The 21,830-nt window shown below is 39.6% G+C and overlaps 1 protein-coding gene across 3 annotated transcripts in view; it reads right to left on the reverse strand.

Moving 5' to 3' along the window:
* The window catches only part of syt7b (synaptotagmin VIIb), a 123,623-nt gene extending 106,283 nt beyond the window's left edge, over positions 1 to 17,340 (reverse strand). For all 3 annotated transcript variants that reach the window (XM_085270202.1, XM_085270192.1, XM_085270212.1), the window contains exon 1: positions 16,723 to 17,340. In XM_085270202.1, the coding sequence (XP_085126328.1) occupies positions 16,723 to 16,771 (49 nt within the window). In that variant the 5' untranslated portion in view covers positions 16,772 to 17,340. The remainder of the gene's footprint in view (positions 1 to 16,722) is intronic.
* Positions 17,341 to 21,830: the final 4,490 nt, after the last annotated feature.

Here is a 21,830-nt window from a genome sequence, read left to right on the forward strand (position 1 = left end):
CAGTGACTTCAAGCTGTTGCAGCAAGCCAGTTTGTGAAATGTATTCCTTCCCCTATATTCCAAGATAAGCTGTAATTGGTATTACTGCGAACTGAAAGTGTTTAAGAAACACAGCAACTCAGCCACAGAGTAGCAGCCCAGATAAAGTTACACAACTGAGTGAGGGAATTGTCACAAATACTCTGCTGAGTCTAACTGCAGAGTTCCAGACCTCTTCTAGCATTAACATCAGCACAAAAGATGTGGGCCAGGAACTTCATGGCATGGGTTTCCAAGGACAAGGAGCTCCTGTCTGTGAAATGAGTAGGTGGTTCAGTGCTTGTTCATACAGTGTATGTGTGTGTGTGTTGTAGATGGAGGCAAAAATCACCAACAACACACATTAAACACCAAGTCAGAATAACTTGGACCAAAGTAAAATTAAATGTTGTTTGATAGAAAAAACATTTTAATACATGGAAAATTCTTCAATTTTAGTTTAATTCCTTTTGAATTCAAGCCTGTTTTTAAACTTATGAAAGGCACTGTTTATTAGTGCCTTTTTTGCTAATACTTAGCAGAAACATCTTTGGAATAAACAGCTATTGCCCACCTATCCAATACTGTCTATCCTCTTAAAGCCAAATGAAAAACTACTAAATATGGCAGTTTTTGGGCAATATCTCTATCCACGATAGAGAAGGAGGAAAAACCTGAATTTTTACATTAAAATATGGAAAAAATACATTTTTCTTTCAGTCTGCTGATGTACAGCATGCTGAGAGCAAACATATCAAACGATATGATATATGAACATTAAACCCAAGTGAAACAAAGCTTGTGGATGGATGATGTAACAAGTTGTAAACTGTCTCAGGTTGTAGAGGACAGAATAAAGAGCTGATTACTGAGGGCCAGATGAGCCCATCTGAAAGACAAACTCTCCTTTTGTTTCAAAGCCCACCAGCATTCACAGATTCCTGTTTTTTGCTTTCGCTCTGCCTAAAGCCTTAAAAAATACATAACCCTGCCACATGGCTGCTGCATCCATCTACCAGCTGTACATGAGAAGGAAAGAAGGTACAGAAAACAAACACCAGCTCATTTTTCCTCTTTACCTTTTGTCCATCTTTGTTTATCTTCTTTATCCCCTCCTATCCATTTCTAACATATACCAAAGCCCAACACAAGCCTGTGCGCACACATCTCTGTCACATTGTCTTCTTTGTTTTTGTTTATTTAATTTTTCCCCCCCTTGCGGTATTTATCTCTGCCTGCGTGTGTCCAGCATGTGCTCCTGTGATCCGTGCAGCACACCGCTGTTTCATGAGTCTGGGCCACAGCGCCACAGGAATCTAGGACAGCTTCACAAGGAGAAGATACAACAAATCTTCCAGCACACATACAGATAGTGAGATACAAAGAGTTAGACAGCCACATGAAGGTTTATTTTAGTTTGGATAAGCAGTTTGCTACTTTGTTTTTTGGGTTGTTCTTTTTTTATTAACCATGTTAGGGGTCTGGTGAGATCTAACACGGCTTCACTTCACACAAAACCTCAGCTGCACCTTTAATCTTTTTAATTTCCCTTTTTAACCATCTTGGAAATAAGCTACGTTCTTTTGCGGTAGTTCCTTGAAAACTTTTCAAAGAATTTCTTTATAAATGAACACTGCTATCCCAGTACTGAGGTGTGTTGTCTTCTCTCCTGCAACTCAACCAAGTAAACAACCAGGAAACTCGACAAGAAATCTCAGAACTTGTGTTTTTATGTCCATTTCACTTCACTTCACCATGAATTCGTGTTCTTCTCATTTCTTCTCTAATACTCGGGTCGAATGGATGATGTTTATTTTTCTTTAATTCTTTTTCCTTAACAACATTCAGTGTCTTCAATCAATGAATCTCACTAGTTCATTTTATGAAACCCAAACATTTCCTCAAAACATGATTTTTGTGGTTTTGAGTGAAAGACTTTGGCAGCTCTCCGAGGACAGTCCTTGACATTTGGTGCAGATGCTGACATCCCTCACTAGATAACTCTGACGCTATGACCACTTTCACGTTTTAAAATTATCCTTAATGACCAAATGTAAATGTAATAAAAATTATTATCAGCTCCAGGTGAACTTTAGCAACAAGTCCAGAATGTCACACTGAAATACTGAATATTTTGCCTGCAAATCATCTCCAATTTTCAGCATTATCAGCGCCAAATGATAGCATCATCTCACTGCACTACTTTTTTAATTTATTTGTTTATTTGACAGGGACCGTGCTCATTGATCAAAAGAGGTAGTGCCAAATGTCCCTGGCCAGTTCTTACAACAGCAACCGAACATTAAAGTAAATTAATTTATCAGTCCTCTGAATTTTGTCTAGGTTCAGCTTTAGAGATAGGGTGAGGACCTCAGCTCATGATAGAGCTGCCAAACAGTCAGTTAAAGTGGTTTGGGCATCTGACTAGGATGCCTCATGGGCATCTCCTGGGTGGGGTGTTTTGGATATGTCCACCCAGGAGGAGGCCCCAGGGCAGACCCAGGATATATTGACGAGACCATGTCTCTCAACAGGCTCGGGAAAACCTTGGTGTCCCCCGGAAGAGCTGAAGGTGGTAGGTGTGGAGAGGGAATTCTGAGTGTCTCTGTGGACCTGAATGAATGGCAAAAGATGGATGGATGGATAAATGATCATAGACATCACATACGTCTACACATGATAGATATTGGCCAAACCCAAATGAGCACCCCCACCAAACAATGTAAGTGCATTTCCAAAGCAGAAATCAATGCAGGACAAAGCAAAAGGAAGAAGAAAAGGTCAGTCAGCTGATAGTATTCTAATGTTCACATATCAGCTTCAACTGATCGGTGGACGAAGGGTAAGTATTGATTTCTCTGATATGAACTGGCAGTAAAATCTATTATTTAGATGCTGTTCCAGAAAAAGCTCATTGACTGTAAGCACTTCTTCAAAACAGAAACAATGCTTTTTTGGTACATCTAATACCCTATGCTGTACCATAAGGTATAAAGCAATGATTAGATCCAGAATCCAGAAATCGAGATACTTCAATAAAGTAATTAGACTATTGGTAGCTTTGGTAACATTTGACTTGAGAGATGAGTCATCTGATCATATTGTAATATGTCTCAGCCTTTGGAAGCAGTGGAGATAAATCAGTGTATCATCAGCATATAGTTGAATTTCTACATAAGGACGAAGACAAATCTTTAATAATTTAGTAGAAATTATCTACATTGTGGGGATACCAGTAGCAGAGTTATGGACTGTGACTTTATCATTATTCACTTTCATGTACTGTTCTCTTCTACTTGGGTATAATTCTATCCATTTAGTTGAAAAGGTCAATTTCGCTGCAGGCAAATGCAAGTGACAAATAAAGGCTTCAGTCAGTCATTCATTCATCTGGAAAGGAATTAAAAAAATATTTTATATTTAAAGTCAGTGAAAAATGTAGCAGTGACTGTTGAGTGACTAAATCCCAACCTGCCACCTGTGGGCCTGGTTACAGTATCGAAAAGAAACGTTTCTTGCTGTATTCCTCTGTTACTAATGAACAATATGTGGTACTAGTTTCACACAGTGTTTTTAATTAAGTCACTCTACTCCTAGTGCAATCCCCAAGCCTAGATACATGGGAGAGTTGCTTTAGGAACAGATTCTGGCATAAACTCCTTGCCAAATCAAATATGTGGATCATCAATAAAATTTCCCCATCGAATTGGTTAGGGCAAGGGTTAGCAGCAATTTTGTCTTTAGTCTATTACCTCAAAACAAAGGAAGAGGAAAGGGGGATAGTAGAGGATGCTAGATATAGGGTGAGATGGAGGCACATAATCCACTGCAACTCCTGCAGGGACCAGCCAAAAGAGGAAGAAAAAGCAGCTTCACAGATGGCTTTTCATTTGTTATTATCCAAATTAGTGAAACTACACGTTCTTCTTTTGTTGCCTTTTATAGCTTCTTACACTAGATGAATAGATAAATAAACTGCTTCAGTGGATCTTTTCCTACTCTTAAAATTATATCGACTTTGCCAACTCTTGTCTCTCCAAAGTCCTCAGCAGAGTGCCATTGTTGCGCTCCATCCTCCTCCTGTCCTTCCCTCTCCATTCTTGGCTTCTTTCCATCCCCATAATTTAATCATTTTAAATGTATGATGGTTTTAGACACACAAGGAAATAAAAACGACTCCTTAAAAGCAGAAGAGAGGGAAGTTGAAGGATGCGCAGAGGAGCAAGAGAACCTCAGCTTGGCATTGACACAAAAATTAATGTGGATGTTGTGACACACTGCTGCAAACACAGACGCATATGCATGAGCAAACACTCATTTACAAAGTGATGAGGCCCTCCATTATTCTAACCTGAAAACAAACACGCATACTCATATTTCTCCATCTCATTTCCCTGGAGAGAGGACACTGTATAGATATTTGATAACAAGAATATGGCAATTACAATCATCAGTGGCAGAGGCATCAGTGCAGGTGGTGGGCGTCTAGTTGTAATGGAAAATATGGCCGACTTGTATTGCGAGGATGTGCGGGTCTTGCCAAGCTTTTAAAAGCACTTTAAATTTTATTTTTGCATTTATACTTTCAATTTTACAGAGAGTGAGTTGACTACTGATCAGTAACGGGTGGACAGAATGCATACTTGTAGCTAACAGTAACATGCTGTATTTACACAAAGTACATCAAAGGGGAAAAAGTAACATGATGTAAAATCAGGGAGGAAAAAAAATCAGAGAAAATGAAAAAAACAACAACAATAAAACAGTGGTATGAGTACATCTCAAACTAAACTGTTCAGAAATTTCTTAAAATAAGTCACTGTATGTGCAACAGCATGTATAGTTTGTTCTTCAGGAGCGAAGCTGAGTCACCTCCGTGGCCTCGCTGCCTCAGGAGAAGATGCTCCTGCATATCTTCAGCTGCTGCTCAACACGGCGGCAGCTCAATGACCACGAACATCATCCAAGCCGAGCAGAGTGAAACTGGCAGCTGGAGGTTGACAGGGGGGAAAAAGCTCTCCAAAATAAGACCTTCACTACACTGGGTGTGAATTGTCAGGTCAGAGACTGTGCTTCTGTTTGAATAAACAGGGAAGGGAGGGGTTTTTTTTGTTTTGTTACGGTATTCATCCACTTCAGCTGGTAGGCTCCGTCCCAGAATTATAAAAGAGGGGACAGTAAAATGACAGTTTTATTAAAGTGCCAACTACAAGCTAATTAAAGATACCTGACTGCTGGAAATTTATTGGGAGCTATTTTAATCATTTTTATCACTGAAGTTTCTTATAAAGCAACAAAACTAACACTGCCTGCACTACATAGTAAACAGACAGCCCACATAAGGCCTGTTCACTCAGCAGATGTGCCGTGGACTGTGTTTCTTTGCAGGAGCACCACCTGCAGTGCATGTTTGGTGTAGGGTTGTGCGAGTACACTCCAAACAAGACAGTGAGTTTTCATTTTAGGATTAGGATTGAGATGTGTCTTCCGTCTTTGGACACATCAATGCGCTGTGAAACTGTGAGACTTTTTCCACATTGGTAAGTCAACATTTACAGACTGCAGTAGACCTTAGAAAGACTAGTTTCTGAGCACAGTGGCAATGTTGCTGGTATGAGTGTGTGCAGAAAATCCTTTTCTGTATACTGACCGTTTTAATTAAAACTAGTGTGAAAATAACACAAGAATAGAAAACTGGTCAATTTTTAAGATAAGGTGACACTCGTGCACCACTTAGCACTGTTCTCAACCATGCAGATGTTGTTAATTGGCACTATTCCCAACTGGAGCTCACTGAGTCAGCTCACAAGAGCCCACAACAGGCCAGTATTAAACTCCCTAAAGCCACGCAGCAAAGCTAGCTACAATAATCAATTATTCCCCGATTCCAGTTAATCAAATATGATTTTTCTCCGTTTACTAGAAAATCTAAATTGAATGTCTTCACCATTGGGATTGTAGTTTGGTGAAAACCAAAATTCCTGAGAATGAATCTAAATCACAAATCATTTGTTGTTGTGTTTTGTTTGTTTAAAAAAAAGGATGCAATGACTTCCTTTTGACTGATAGTTGCAGCTCATCACTTTTTTAGTATCCTAGGCAAAACATTGAGTAAAAAGTATTAACCCATTAAAACTAGCTTGACATCAGATCTAATAAGAAAGAATAGAGAGTGATACTGTGTAAATGCATATAATGGCTCCACTCAGTTTCATGTTAATGATAATACTGTTAATCAAACATGCTTCAGCATTTTAATGGATTGTATTTCACCCTGTTTTCAAAAGATTCCAATGCTGGGGAATAAATAAGACTCTATTCGACAAAAAAGTTCCCAGAACAGCTGCCCCGAAGAAGACTTGACAGCCCAGTCAGCTGCATGAAGGGAAAATGTTGATGTTTCATCTGAGCAATACTTGTCAACCATATAACGCACACTTTCCCTGAAAAACTTTAAAAATAATTACATTCTTAGTCTTAGAAGAACATGGTCAGTGTTTGGAAGAAATGAAAAACAGAGCCATCTGTGGGAGAGTGCTACACCCAGGGTTGTGGTCAGTGTGTGTCTGTTAAGGTGGGCTGCAGCAGCTCTCTCGGGACACACCACCTGACGACAACAAGCTCCCAGGACTCCCAGGGCTCCACATGCTACATACACACCAGCTGGCGCCAGATTTACCCCAGGATAACACTCGCATGTCTGATGTGCATCAGAGGAATTATAAATCTAATTAAGGGAGAACTACACAGTCATGTTATATTTTATAGTCCCTGAGAGCTTCTTTGCATTAGCTTATTTAATTATATTGCCTCTCTAATACCTGAAATGAATAATTTACCAGCCCAACATAAACGATTTTTGCTGGGAACTGAACACCAAGAGCTGATAAAATGAAGGCAAAGTTTATCAAGCAAGTGTCAGTGTTTGTTAGCATTAACAAATTATCCTAACACGTTCTTCAGGATGGATAATGAGTTACAGGAAGACGAAGAGGCACGGAGCAATCAGAAAACTGAAAAGCAGAGGAAACTGAACAAAGAGGAGAGAGGAAATGAAAGGCTTGGGGGTTTGACAGTGACAGCGATTCAGCCTTTGACTTCATTGATGCTCCCTCATCGAGACTTTGACAAGTCAAAGACTGTGTTTATATGTGTCTTTGCATGTGCACACTGACACTGTTCCCTGTCAGTACTGTATTGGCAGGAAGATCCTGTCTGTGCGTAGCTCTGTCTCACCATCTGTTCCTGGCTAGACTGCTGATATCTCTTCTTATAATATCCTGTTCGCCTCTCTTCGACTAGGTGGGGTGCACAAATCTTGTATCTTGGACAATTTCCATCCACCCATTCATCCATCCATGCATCCATCCATGTAGCCATCCAAACATCCCGCCAGCTATCAAGCCTCCACTTAAAGATTTAATTTTGTGTCCTGTTCAATAATAGAGGGAAAGTCAGGGAACACCATGTTTACTATTGATGTGAGAGTGCTCCCTCTCTAAAGCCTCCATTCTGGACAGGAGAACAAACCACAAATAGCCTTCTGCCTAACTCATCCTGAGTGCCTTGCGGAGACACACAAGGCCACTGTGGGTTGGGAAAGCAGTCCCAACAAATACCTGTCCTGCTCTTCATAGCCACTAACATAAAGCAATCACCACTTCACCATTTGTTGTTCCACACAGTGGGTTTTGTGCCCGTTTCTCACAGCAGTGGTCAACCTAAAATGTTAATCAGAGGTCCTGCAACAAACATGTCCCAACCCAGGATACCTTCCTGTTCAGTGAGCTGTTAGAAAACCTTGATGCCTACAGCACTCCAGCAAAACAACCAACAGTATTTGCAGGTCACGTCTCTGTCACAGCACAAGCAACTTCTACTGATTTGGGGCACCTGGTCTCTGCTGGGTTGAGAATCTAAGCCTCTGTATAAATCAAGGCCTCTGCGAATTTGGTCTTCCTCAACCTGTCTTCTTTCATTCTTTGCAAGAGAAAAACAGTCACTGTAAACACAAACAGCTCTATTAGTCGTTTCAGCAAGTGACCAAAATAGCATGACGGCACGCAAACTGACAAATCTCTCAGAAGTTATTATTGAAGAAAGAAGGAAAATAAAAACAAATCTTTTTCATTTGCTTTTTTTTTTTTTTTTAGATAAGCTTATTACATACTTTTGTAAATAGTCAACAGTGCAATAGACTCAATACTTGAAATGTGCAATTCACTTGTATTTTTATTTTTTTTATTCCTATTTATTCTATTTATCCCCTTCGTATATTTTATTTATATTGTCTCTGTATTTATATATGTGTGTGTGTGTGTGTGTGTGTGTATATATATATAATATTCTGTAACTCTGTAACTTCTGTCGGTGCTGTGCTTTTTTGGAAATCGAATTTCCCAGAGGAACCCACCCGAGGGATTAATAAAGTTCTATCTAATCTAATCTACATTAAAATAACCCCTGTGAGGTTGGATGGATGGATCAAGAATGCCCAGTTTTTAACACAACTATTTGTTTCCCATTTCAGCTATAAGTGAATGTAGGTTAAGAGTTCCCTGACCTTTACCACATGCTTATTTTTAGCAGTGGAGATGCTCTAAACACAGTGAAATAGTTATCCTAATTCCAAAAACTTTACCAAACTACAAGTCCTTTGTGTCCACTTGTAACCACGTACCAAACATTAACCACAGTCACGCCATCAGCAGACAGAAACCTGATGTTTACCTGCAGAATCTCAGACCATATTAAGGAGCGGTCAAAGCCTCATGTGGGTGCATTTTTTTAGCAATTTGTATGCAAATGTTTCCTGAACCTACAGAGCTCCCAGTAGTGAAAACAACAACGCGTATCGGCATAGTACTGCATCGGGCTGGGTGCCTGCAGGTACTAGTAGCCATTTCTGTCGCAGCCTTCATTTTTCAAGGCTGCTTGTCAAATTTGCAACTTAAAACTAAACACTTTAAAGTTAGTATACAGCCTTTCTGTTGAATCCCAGGTTTGGGTGCAGGCCTCAAATTAAGTGTATGGTGTGGATTCCAGACTGACAGTACATTAGTATACTGAGCGATGTGGCTTCAGCAGATATGAGTTTGCAAAACTGCACGTGTGCAGGATTGTGGCATTTGAGATTGCAAATACATGTAAAAAAGAGTAAACATTTCACATTGGAGGGAAAATCTGATTTCATCAAAAGTTGAACTCATTCTTCGCCACAAGCAACAAGTGGTCAGCACCAGTGCCTCACAGCAAGAAAGTCCTGGGTTTGAATCTACGTTTCTGGCTGGGGGATTTCCTGTGTGGAGTTTATCCCACAGTCCAAAGACATTCATTTAATGGGATTTGGTGTGAATATTTAGTGTGAATGGCTGTCTGTCTCTCTGTGTTAGCCCTGTGACAGACTGGAGACCTATCCATGGTGTACCCAGGATCACATCCTGTGGTAGCTGTGATAGACTCCAGCCCCCGGAATTAGATAAGTGGAAGAAAATGGGTGAATCGTTAGCACTTGAATGCATGTAGAGATATATTCTAATGCCAGGTGTGAACAAGCATACGTTGTCAATACTATTTTCATTACTTCTGCAACTCAGTCTCCGAGAGAGGTTGCAACAGGAAAGGCATGTTTAATGAAACATAACTGCAAGAGGATTAAATTCTGAACCCATGTCCTCTGTATGTGTGCATTTTGTATGTATGCTATCAAAACAAACCACAGTTACATCACTCCAATGTCTTTTTAAAATTCATCGTAATGTAATGCAAGTTGTGATTGCGCTGAAGCTAAATCTAATATGAAAACAATTTCATTTTATTTGGATCTAATTAAAAGGAGATAGTTTCCATTTTTGCTTGTAAAATCAAATAGCACAACATTAATACCATGTGGTATAAACTGTGCTAGGAAAGTGAGCATTTTTATCTTTATTGTATTCATATTGCTGTATAGAGAAACTACAACTACAAAGACACATAAAACACACAAACACGTTCTCGTTACATTATAATTACATAATGCTTCCCCTAGCTGCTCACTCTAACCCTAACCATCAAAAATGAATGCCTAACCCTTACCATAAACCTAGCCATAACCCAATTGTAACCCTGAGATTAAAACCACATTTTGAGTCTCATTAAACTTATGAGGACCAGCATGTGTGTCCTCACAAGTGACTGTTGGTCCTCACAAGTATAGTAGCACGCCAATTTCTGGTTCTCACAAAGATGTCTAAACAGGTACAAACACACACACAAGACTTCTGAGGGGAGATCATGGAGACAGCGTGATGCAGCCAAGAAAAGTCTTACAGAAAAGGATTAACTGTTGCAGTTTGTTACAGTCTCACAGTCTCTCTGTGAAGCTCGTGTCAGAAACAAAGAGCGCAGAGGGATTCACCCCAAAACTGAGCATAGTGTTATTTCATGTACGCCACAAAATCTGTGTACAGCAACCGTCCCAGAAGATGAGCTGATAACATGTGATCTCCATGCCAACCCACATCCGCTGACAGCTCATCGTATGCCTTTTTATGCATCCAATTGGCAAATCTTGGCTAGAAAAGCAAATTACTGAAGATAGAAATAACACTAAAAAAAGTCCTAACTTACATAAGTAAAGTGGAAATAATATAATCAGTACTGATAATGATTATTTAGCCAAAAATTTTTTATATATACTGATGTGCTCATGTAAAGATTCTACAACCTTTATTAGTCAGTGCTAAATTTGAAGTTATTGCTCATCTTAACTCTGTTCACAGAAACATCCTCCTGTATCACATGAGGCTGATTCATACCATTTATTTTGTGCATATTTATTCATACATCAAACTGCTTAGACTCCGAGAAAGTACATGTAGTTGAAGAAGCTGCATTATAAGATATTTAAATACACTGTTTCTGTTACTGAGCCTCGACAGCATTCCTCTGCTAATGTGTAAATATAAATCAGCATTTAAAAAGAAGCACTTTTAGATTTTTGGGGTCTTTCTCTGCTTTCTGTCTTTCTCCACTTTGCTGTGTAAAGTGTGTGGAGATCAGTGTTGCTTCAATGAGTTCACTGATTAAAAGGCATAGTATATGTCTCTTCCTGTCACTTGCCTCTTCTTGAGAAGTACTCATGACTAGGAGGAACAACACAGACATTCTCCCTAAATCTACACTACCTCTCTCCCTTCGTCTCTGCCTGTGTCTCCAATTATCTATTTCTGTCTCCTCCACCAGCCCCCTAAATCTGCCAGTAAGATTTTCAACCCACCCTGCCAGCAGATTGGTGCACTACTTTCCTCGATGCCACCTTAGCCAGATTCCACAATCTTCTCCACCACAAGTATTCTTGAGGTGCAAAGTAAAACTCAAGAAGGTAAACAGGGTCAAGAAAAGAATCTGAGAACAATTACAATGCCGTCTTCGGCGTGGACACGTTGAGCCTAACCACAAACCAGTGGTGCAGCGGTTAGTGCTGTCACCTCACAGGAACAAGGTTCTTAGTTTAAACATCCTGATCAGTTTGGAGCCTGTCTGCGTGGGGCTTGAATGAGTGTGCATGTGTAGGTTTCCTCTGGGTGATCCAGCTTCCTGCCACAGGCCAAAGACATGCTTGTTAGGTTAACTGGTGATTGTAAGTTGGCCGTAGGTGTGGATGTGAGTGTGTGGTTGCCCCTAAAGCTCTGTGATGGACTGGTGTAGGACTGGAAGGTTGCACTCCACCTCCATGCTTTATGACAGGTGGGATAGGAAACAGTCTCGCTACAACACTAAGAAGCATTAGTGGTTAAGACAATGTATATTTGGACAGATGATTGGGTCTGTGCACACATTTCTTTTCCATATCAATAAAGAAAATGACATAAGTTCTATATATATTTAATAACTTTTCTATAGACCTGCCTACTTCTGGTATAAATATAGGTATGCTCGCAATAAAAACACCAATATAAATAATTCTGGGTTTAAAAAAAATATGTTAATGATACATCACTTGGCATTTCGTTTATTATTCTAGTTGTATTTGAAACAAAGGCACTGGCAAACCTGACGTGTTTCACTTTGATGCCTTCATCAGAGAAAAAGCCTTGTTGCTGCTGCTCTCTTTATTTCAAACCTCACACCACGAGGTGACGATGTGACAGTTTACCGAGGCTAAAGAATTCATCTGTCCGGGCCTGCTAGCTCGAGACATGCCTCGATCTGTCCCTCTAAGTGACACGCTGTGTCTATTTCTTTGTTGGCCCCTCCTGTCTGACTTTTTAATTCAGTCATCATTTTTTAAGCGGTAGTCTATCATATTCCTCCTCAGTTAAAAATATGTGCGCAGCTAAGTAGAACAGAGCAATATTTCCTCTTTCATGTCCTCTTCGTCTGGTCTCTTGAGTCTGTAAATCTAAGTGGCTTGTTTCCCCAACATTGTGGCTCACAATTAAACAAGGAATAAAAATATATTTGTTTCAAATTCTATTAATTAGTGTTCTGTCTCCCTAACAGTTTGTCTCATACCACTAATAATAATTCCAGTCCATTAGTTTTGAACCGTAATATTAATTAAACATTTCCCACTGAATCCCAATGCTACTAATACTGAGTGGTTATCGCTGACTGTTCTCACATGCTTGATTAACAAGACGTCTCTTTTGCACTTTGCCCTGATGCTTACTTAAGACCTGACATTTACACCTGGGCTGTTGTGAAGGGAACTTGCAACAACAATGCAGGAATTCCACAACTAACTACCCACTGATTATTACTACAACACTAAAAAGGTGTCTCTGATTATGTTCTACAAGCCATCCACAAACTTGTGGTCTTGTCTTTATTCTGCTTGTGCATTTACATTTTTGTCTTGTCAGTGCTGTCCCTGGTAACTGCTTGTGTTAAATTGCTTGTTGGTTCTATATAAATAGCTCCTCAATCTGTCGTATTCACGCTCTTAGTCCCTGGAACAATACCTTTTCTTATTCCATCCTTTTTTTTCCTTTCTGTTAATAAATAATACTGGGTTGCAAATCAATGATATGCTCCCCTCTTTAAGTTGCATAATAAATGCTCGTTTGGGGAACTAGACACAAAAAAGTGACTCTATGCCTGGAAAGAATTACATAACATCCTGCAGACTGCATGTAATGTATTTTATTTTTGCTGTGAGCCTAATCAATATTTGGGAAAATGAGCTGTTGCTTTTATAGCATCAAAATTTGAACTCATTTACTGACATAACCATAAATGAGGATATTTTTAGATGGAGTCTCCTTTAGTAGTGATATAACTAGAATCAATAAAGCTTCAAATCCTAGCTTATATCAAATCTTGATGTAATTGCAGTGTGTTGGTTCACTTGTTTTACTTCACAAAATTGAGCGTATGCACTGGGTATGATGGATGAGTTCAATACTTCCACTAGGAAAAAGTAATGTTTCAGAAAATATTTGAAATGGTCAGGAAAACCTTTTTTTAAAAACTTTGTAAGATTACGTTTATACACAGGGTCAAGGTAAATAGTTATTTATAATAGTATAATATAGTTACTGTATATGGGATGTTATGTGTGCTTGTTTCTTTCATTTAAGACAAAAATGTAAAAAGTAGCCTATGTTAAAATAAATGACAGTAGCACTGGGAAGCACAAATACTCCGCATTTACAAGAAGTCTGATATTGAAAATTTGACCTAAGAATGGATATCATGAGTAAATATGAAAGTATTCATATGCCCTGTCACCAACATGTCATTATGAAGCTGAAGTGACTTAAGAGCAGCCACAATTGGTATTTTTGGAGATAATTGAAAAAAAAACAATCAGCAAATGCATTTATGCATTTATTGATTATTTGTTTGCCAGATCAGCTTTTTTATGGTAAAGTCAATATGAGTTTGGGTTTTTTTAATCTTGGTCACATAAACAAGTAAAGTCTCATCACAGTGAGCTCTGGGCATTACGAGGTTGTCTGCTTCAGACTCTGAGCACAATATCACTTGAACATCTTGCGAGGATTTCTAAAATTTTTGCACAAATATTCCTTTAGATTCAAACATGAACAAATCTGAATTTGGTTTATGAATGTCAGGGTAGGCGTTACCTCACATCTGACCCATTATTTGTGAAAGCAATGCCACAGGAACCCATGGATGGGATTTCATTACATTTGGCAAAACCATTCACTTGATTAGAATAAGGTTAGAGGCCACGGTGGCCTCATAAAACACATTTTAGCACTAATGTCCAATTGGACAAAAAGGCCAAGTGATTGCATTTTACACCTAAAGGTATACTCAGGAAGCCTGTTGATGCAGTGTTTTACTAATGTATTATTTCATAGGAAAGTGTAAATTGAGGATGATTTTAAACCAAAGTACAGTTATTGCTTAAGAGCCAACAAGCAGGGAAAATATCAATTCAATCTCCAGGTAAAATCTACACAAACACATTAACTACACTCAAAGTTTGACTGGCACCCTTCTGCTCAATTCGCGCCACGGTGCAGAAGAGGGCTAACGATTGCTGAAGTTTAGATTGCTGTCCCCGTGAAGCTAAAAATGTATGAGCTCCAGAAAGAACACTCCCGGTTGTTTTTAAGACAAATTACAAACGCTTTGCTGACTGAACCGTTTGCTGAAATTAATCTTGAAATAGATTGTGTCTGCCGGAAAACGCGTTTCTGTGTTGTCTAGACTATTTAAGGTAATGCAATGTGACAATTAAAGCTGGAGGCTTGGCTATAATTTTTTTGGGTAATGAGTCTGAGCCATTGATCTGATTCATTTTGACACAGTAAACAGCCTATAAGCATAAAACACCATCTGCTTCAGCTGCCATACAGAACATTAACTTCATGAACTTCAGACATCTTTAATATGCCACATGTAATATTTTTGCTGTTAGAATAAAAAAAGAAGCTGTTATTATATTGGACGCAGTGTCTCCGTCATCACTGATGTTATTCAGTGACATTTATAATATTTATTTCTGTGTTTTCAATATATAAGGAGCCGAGCTTTAGCCTGAGTTCTGCTGTTACACTTAACCTTTTGATTAATACCTTTTGGCTTCACGACTCTCTCTCACATGTTCCCTCTCACTTTCAGACACAAACACAGACACATATACTCTCTCTGTCTCACACAAGCACGCACATGTGCAAATACACATGCAGTCACGCTTCTATCACTCCCAAGAACATTAACTTCCTTTGCTACAGTCTTACCCTAACCCTTAACATAGCTGCTAACTCCCTAACCCTAACCATTACCACATCTTAACCTAAGCCTAGCCTTAAGCGCATCTTCAAACTAAATTATTGTAATTTACACTGTGGGCATGCTTTCCTTTCGTCCCCAGAAGGAAAGCATGCCCACACATTGAGACTCTGTATGCACATTTATGTCCCCACGAGCAGAGTAATACAGGAATATACACGCGCACGCACACACGCCTGTCATGTAATCATGAAATCACTTCCAGTTGCAGATGGTGACTCATCTTTTGTCCCCAGTGAAACCATATCTGGCAATGAGGTCGTAAGACATTTCAGATGAGGGGCGATGCGGTGTGCCACTGTGCCGGTCACCCCTCTCCACATGGGGAACTCCTCACCAAACAGCATGCTTTACAGCTGGTAAAAACAAAGATATTAGCCTCCTGTAAAGCTCACCACTTGCAAATAAAAATGTGAAATACTGTACTCCAATTCAAACTGTATAACATCATTATCAGCATGCTGCTCAGATGTGAGAAAATAAAAAGTTGAAAGATTTTCAGCACTTACACTGTGGTGTTGCTCTTTAGTATTTCAGTTTGGGGGTTTTTTAAGACTTCTTCTGCCCACAACTGTACTACAGATATCTCACGTTTATGGGGGACTGACTATTACATGCAGTAGTTTGAACAATCAGTCTGTGGATCATAGTGCCATATACTTGATGCCAGTCATTATAATACATTTAACTTGCTGAGTGCGTGGGTGTGGTGGACACAAGTCCAATTGCAGTTTTACAGTGCTCAGTAAGACACGGGCTGCGTCATGTCGACAGACATTGAGAGGAAAATCTCCATCAGCATCAGGTGTTAGTCAGTGACCTCGACCTCGGTTCCAAGACTGAGAGTAAAATTACCCCCACCACCAACACCACCACCACGGCTCTCGCAGATGCATCAACAGCCATCGGTACTTATCTTGATAGGAAGCGTTGTCGTTACACACCGTCTGCTCTCTAATTCTCCCCCTCCGACCACAGCGGAGGGCACGCATTCGTCTCAGTTACAGACAACAATACAAACACACGCACCTCGAAGCTGCACAAACACGACAGGCTGCTCATCAAAATGACCTTGTGCATGTATGCTCAGGTCACCCCGTGCAAGAACGACCGTGCAAGGATGCGACCGTGCACACTGGATCCAAATCGAGAACAACAAGTGCTCAAGTGGCTGGCTCACAGACAGTCACTATATTGCCACCTTGGGTGTATTGCAGCACCCCTTCTCACTACCATGCGAAGCTTTTCAGTGCGTTTTGGTGAAAGGCAAACAGGCACTAATAAAACCATGACAGCAGTAACCATTAGCTTGTTGGAATGACCCCCAGCATCATTACTTGACATCAACATGGCACACTCAAGGGCATCTGGCAATCAACGCGAGAGCTTTGAACTATGCAGAGAGCCTGATTAAAATTATCCACTGATGGCCGCTGAAATATTTTTGCTCACCTTTGCTGTTATCTGCTCCTCCGTTGAGATGCATGACTCTTCTTACCATTCACTCATCTAGACTGTCTTTTTTGGGGGTGTTGTTTGTTTGGGGGGTTTTTTGCAAAGCTGTGCGCTTTTCCAAAGAGTTCAGTCTTATTCCAATTTATTTGTGGTCCTTTGCCCGCTTTAATGTCTTGTTCGTCTGCCGGTTGGCACGCATGGACGCGCCTCCACTTGTGCGTCCTCCTCCCCTTGTTGTGCTGGAGAAGATAGTCTAAGTGATGTTGGGAGTATGTGTTTTGGCTCGCTCTCGCTATCTCTCTCACTTTCTCTCTCAGTCTCTATTTTTTTAAGCCCAGAGTCGCTCAAAGGGTTGGTCGCAGGAAGGGTTTTAGGGGAGGAGACGGCAAGCAGACGGGCGGGGTGACGTGAAGTAAGTCGGTAGGAGGTCGTCTACTCAGAGCCGAGGCGAGGAATCCGTGCGCCCTCGGTGCTGCTGTCCATTTCATCTGAGGTCTTCATCTCATCACACAGAGTCAAAGCCTCTCTTTCACTCCGAGCTGCACAATGAGAGGCTCCTACTGTCATGTGAACCGGAGCCTTTCCGAGCTTTTTAATAATAGAGGTAATTCTGACAGACAATCGATTCTAGTAACCATACAGTCTGCTACAGAAGTCTGTCGCTACTATGTGAGATGATAAAAAACAAAGAGCCCAGAAGAGGGAGGAAATAAATAAATTACACGAATTACTGATTTAAATAGTAAGTGCTGATCACCCTCATCTCCGTGGCTTCACTACGGATCGATAGCCTAATCAGTGGGATTCATGTGAGAATCTCTGCGAATATTGATACCTTTTACGCATAACGTGTCCAAGTTGTAGCCCATACGTTTTGCTCTCGCTCACGTGTTGAGCCTCTAGTAAGCTTTTCATTAGTGGTAGTGTCATGAGCAGTCTGTGCGTTTTAATTATTATAATAATGCCATTACAGCCAAAAGGCCTATACAGTCGATAAGGCACATTTACTCACTATTCACGTTCGCCCTGAATCACGCGTGGATCGTGGCTCAATGGCGATCTCTAGTGTTGTGTTACCCATCAATCAGTCACCTGGACGCTGTCTTTCGGTTAAACATATAATATAGGAGGTGATTTTAAAGCCGATCAAACGCCGAGTGTTACAACTAAACTGAAAGTCGCATGCAGTGTTAATAAAGAAGTCGAAGAAAAGTGTTTAGCGGGCAAATTATATATAAAAAAGTAATAAAACGTTAAAGATGAAGATTACAATGTGAGCATGGCAATAAAGTGCTTTAAAATTTTCTAGCTTTTAGGTCCTTGTAAATGTGTCCTTGAAATGCACTTACTGAATATCTTTTAAACCGTTTTCTCTTCTATTCTTTGTTCCTGTGTAATCGATCGTTTTGAAGCCATAAAAAGACAGAAATGCAGCACAGAGCTGGTAACCTGATTGGCGATTTTATTACAACAGAATCTCAACTTATTTATTACTTCAGCCTAATGCGATTGCGTGTCTGAGAGTATTTTTGATCATTAATATTTTGTTAATATTTCATATTTTATTAGTTTTTAAAAAAAAATTCCATTGGTGTGTACATTTTTCCAACTAGAATGGCATTTTGAAAAATGCACTATATGGAATATGATTTATCGGCTCTAAGTTTTTGGTGATTTTGAGCCACAGAGCAACCCAAATTAACACCAAAGTTGAGTTGTCAATAATTTGCTAAAGACCTGGAAAGTGACACAAGCAAGCAAGTTTTGTTTGTTGGTTTGTTTGTTCATCACAAATGGGAAACTCCCAAGAGTGGAACATTTCTTGGCTCTTAAACTGTTTAAGTCAACATAGTACATTCATGTGAAAAAGAAAGTTTTCACAAGCAACCCTGAAAAAATAAAGTCCAACCTTAACCTTGCTTCCATAGGAATGACCAGCCAGGTGGGGCTACCCTTAATTGACTGATTATCTCCAGGTTTTGGTTTTGGTAGTTTGTTGGTCTTCACCCAAAGGTCAGGTGGTGCCAAAACAAAGAGAAAGCACAAGTATGGCTGTTTGAACGGGTTGTCAGCAGAAAGCTTGTGTTTCTCTAAAAGGAGCACAGCTTTGGTTTGCAAAGTTGCATCTAGACAGATGGGACCAGAGTGAAGATGTCTGGCCATAATGTACAGCACCACATTTAGTGAAAATCAATTCAAATTACTTTACACATCCAGTTCAAACAATTCCAACTTGTAAGGAAGAAGCACCCCCAGTTAACCATTATTTTAGCTTTTTTTTTACCCATTGGAAGAGCTATCTTCAGCTTCTTGCTGTAAATATAGTGCAGCTCAAGTGTAGAAGTTAATCATCCATGTCCTCATTGTTTTAGGGGAGGCCCAGAATTAGTTTTAGTTTTATCTTTGAAGTAACAGTGAAATTTTATGTCAGGGATAGAGAGCATTTTTCAATTTGCAGCATGTAGCAGTGTTTTATCTCAAAAAGCTCAGTGCCAGTTGACTGCTCTGCTGTGTTGACTCAATGTTACACCTTTGTTCAGTTGTTCAATCACACAGATTTCTGTCTGACACATTTCTTGTGATAGCACCTCTGACATCTTGTATGAGCTTTGTGCATCTGTGTAAAGCAGATAGTTTTACGATTTTGCTTTTGTTGCCTCTGCTTTATGTCAAGTGTGGAATGCATTTAATCTGTTGCATAAACATTCGATTAATTCTTGAAAAATACGCTTCCCTTGCATATGGACAGAAACTTCTCCTTCTCACTCTCACAGCTTCATCTTTTTTTCGCACTGTCACTGTGATGCATATTTATTAGCCTGTCACAGTGCCTCCTCTGAACGCAAAACAACACATTCATCAGCCCAACTCGAGCCGTGCTTTAATCCCTCGGGCGTTTTCGGTGACGTTGCGAAATATCGTCACAGTCTGGAGAGATGTTGGTTTATTTGAAACAATAAAAGAGTGATTCATGAGCGCTCAGATTCCAGGTAATCTTAGACTCATCATATCACAATCAACAGCACTGTTAGAAACATTACAGCTGAGCTAGTTTAAAGCAGCCCAGGGAATATCGTTACAGCCTGTTTATGTCAAATGTGCAGAAGTCAAACGACAGCTTTTATGATTTTGCAGAATATGAAACTAATAAAACTGCTTTTGTATGTCATTCAGAACTCAGTAGCCAATTTTGAACAACTGGAAATATATACTTTTTAAACTTTTACAAGTTTAAAAACAAAATGTCAGTCTTCCAACACTTTACACCCTTTGGCAATCCAAATTATGTTAAAGTAAGTTTGGTTTAATCAATCTTTAAATGCCCTGAAGCTGACTGAGACCTTCTGGAAGGTACACCTGTGTCTCTGAGGTCCTACAGATCTGACTGCATGTTGTGGCAAAAAACAAGTACTAAGCGCCAAGGTATTCTTTGTAGATCTCTGCGATAACTGTGGCGAGGCATTAGGGCAATAATCTCAGCACCACTCCATCATTGTAAAGCAGCTAGAAAGGCACTCTTTCCACCTGGAGTTTACCATATGTGGTTTAAAGTACTAAGGGGAAGAGCTAAAGTGATGTCTGCTCTAATGAGATTAAAACAGAGCTTTCTGGCTGAACTCCAAGTTACTGTTTATCACATGGTTAATACCATCTCTCTGGAGAAACGTGGTGGTAATAGCATTAAGTTCTGGGGTTGCTTTATCCTTTATGATTGGTTCTCTAATTATTTGTAACCCAGTTGTCATGTATACTTAAAATTTATTTATTTATAAGTTAACCAAAAGCTGACCAAGCAGAAATCCAACAATCAAAGGTAAATTATTGCGTGGAAAGATTGCAACACAAATCCTTGCACCTAATGTGTGTTTTGGTCATTTGACAGTGTCTCCTTTCTTTTTCACAATTTAGTTTTGAAGGCCACCAGTAACATTTTTGTATTGAATTTCCTAATTGCTCTTGTTTTAATCTGATCTAACTGTTTTGCTTGTGAGAAAAGAGAGAAAAAAATAAGCAGTACAGTGTAATATGCTGTATCTTCAATGCACTGCTTTAACTCACAGACCCCTGAGATGCTTGTGTAACCCTACAGTAGTGGGTTAAGCGTTTTCTGTTTGGTTCCCTGATTATTATTATTTTGATTTTCGATTCCTGTTTTTACATCTTTTACAGTGCGGTCTGCTGGGGCGGCAGCATCTTGGTCTTTTCTTGTCTTGCACTTCTTGTGAAGTGTTAATAACCATGTCTGTATTAGTCTCCTTTGTGTATTTCTTAAGACGTTTAGTTTTAAGTGGTGGCTCTTCCCACTTTTACTTCTTGATTGGTGAATGGATTGCTTTTACCTTTGTTAATCTTATTTAGCTATGGCTTGTTCCCCACCCATCTCCAGTTCCTGCTATTTTTGCTTAGTCCACCAGTGAGTTATCCATGTACGTTATTGGTTTAGCTTCCCTGTGCAGGTTTCGAATTCGTGTTTTTGGAATTTTTCCTTGGATTATGTTACATTTTGGATTTGCTAAAGAGCCAATAAAGAGCTCATCTTTTGTTCAGATCCTCTGCTCAACACTCCACACACCTACACTGTGAAACAGTCTCTTATTTGGTTTAATTTCATCATTATTCAACTGTTGTTGTTGTTCTTTTCTTTTTCTGTACCTTAAGCGTCAAACCTGTCTCTGTTATCGTCTCCTCTTCACATCCATCTTGTTTCTGCGCTCTCTGGTTTCTTTTTATTCTAATTCTTTGCATTTCTTTAGCTGCTGTTTTTGTTTTTGAATTTTTGTTAGTCATAGGATTTTCCCACCACATTAAGTTTTGCATAAGTTCATTTTTAATTGCCAACCTGAGAGTCTGCATTTGGCCTGCATATTGGGTCCTTTGCTAACTTGATCACTAATAGTGCCATTAAGTTATTGAAATTTTGTGTTAAAGTGACCCCTATCCAAAGTCTAACAAGGCAATCTCAATATGTAAGTTTTATTTATTTAGTTTTTGTAAATTGTTCTCAAGGCTTGTTCTCCCAGGTCTCGGCAAAACAAACATGTGGACTGCTTAAAAATGATTGGACCATCACCCAATGTAATGTTTATGCCACAAACATCATAAAT

This window comes from Mchenga conophoros, linkage group LG1, assembly GCF_057382185.1.
Source record: "Mchenga conophoros isolate Kocher_MC1m ecotype Shallow Benthic linkage group LG1, M_conophoros_male_GT1.1, whole genome shotgun sequence".
NCBI lineage: Eukaryota > Metazoa > Chordata > Actinopteri > Cichliformes > Cichlidae > Mchenga > Mchenga conophoros.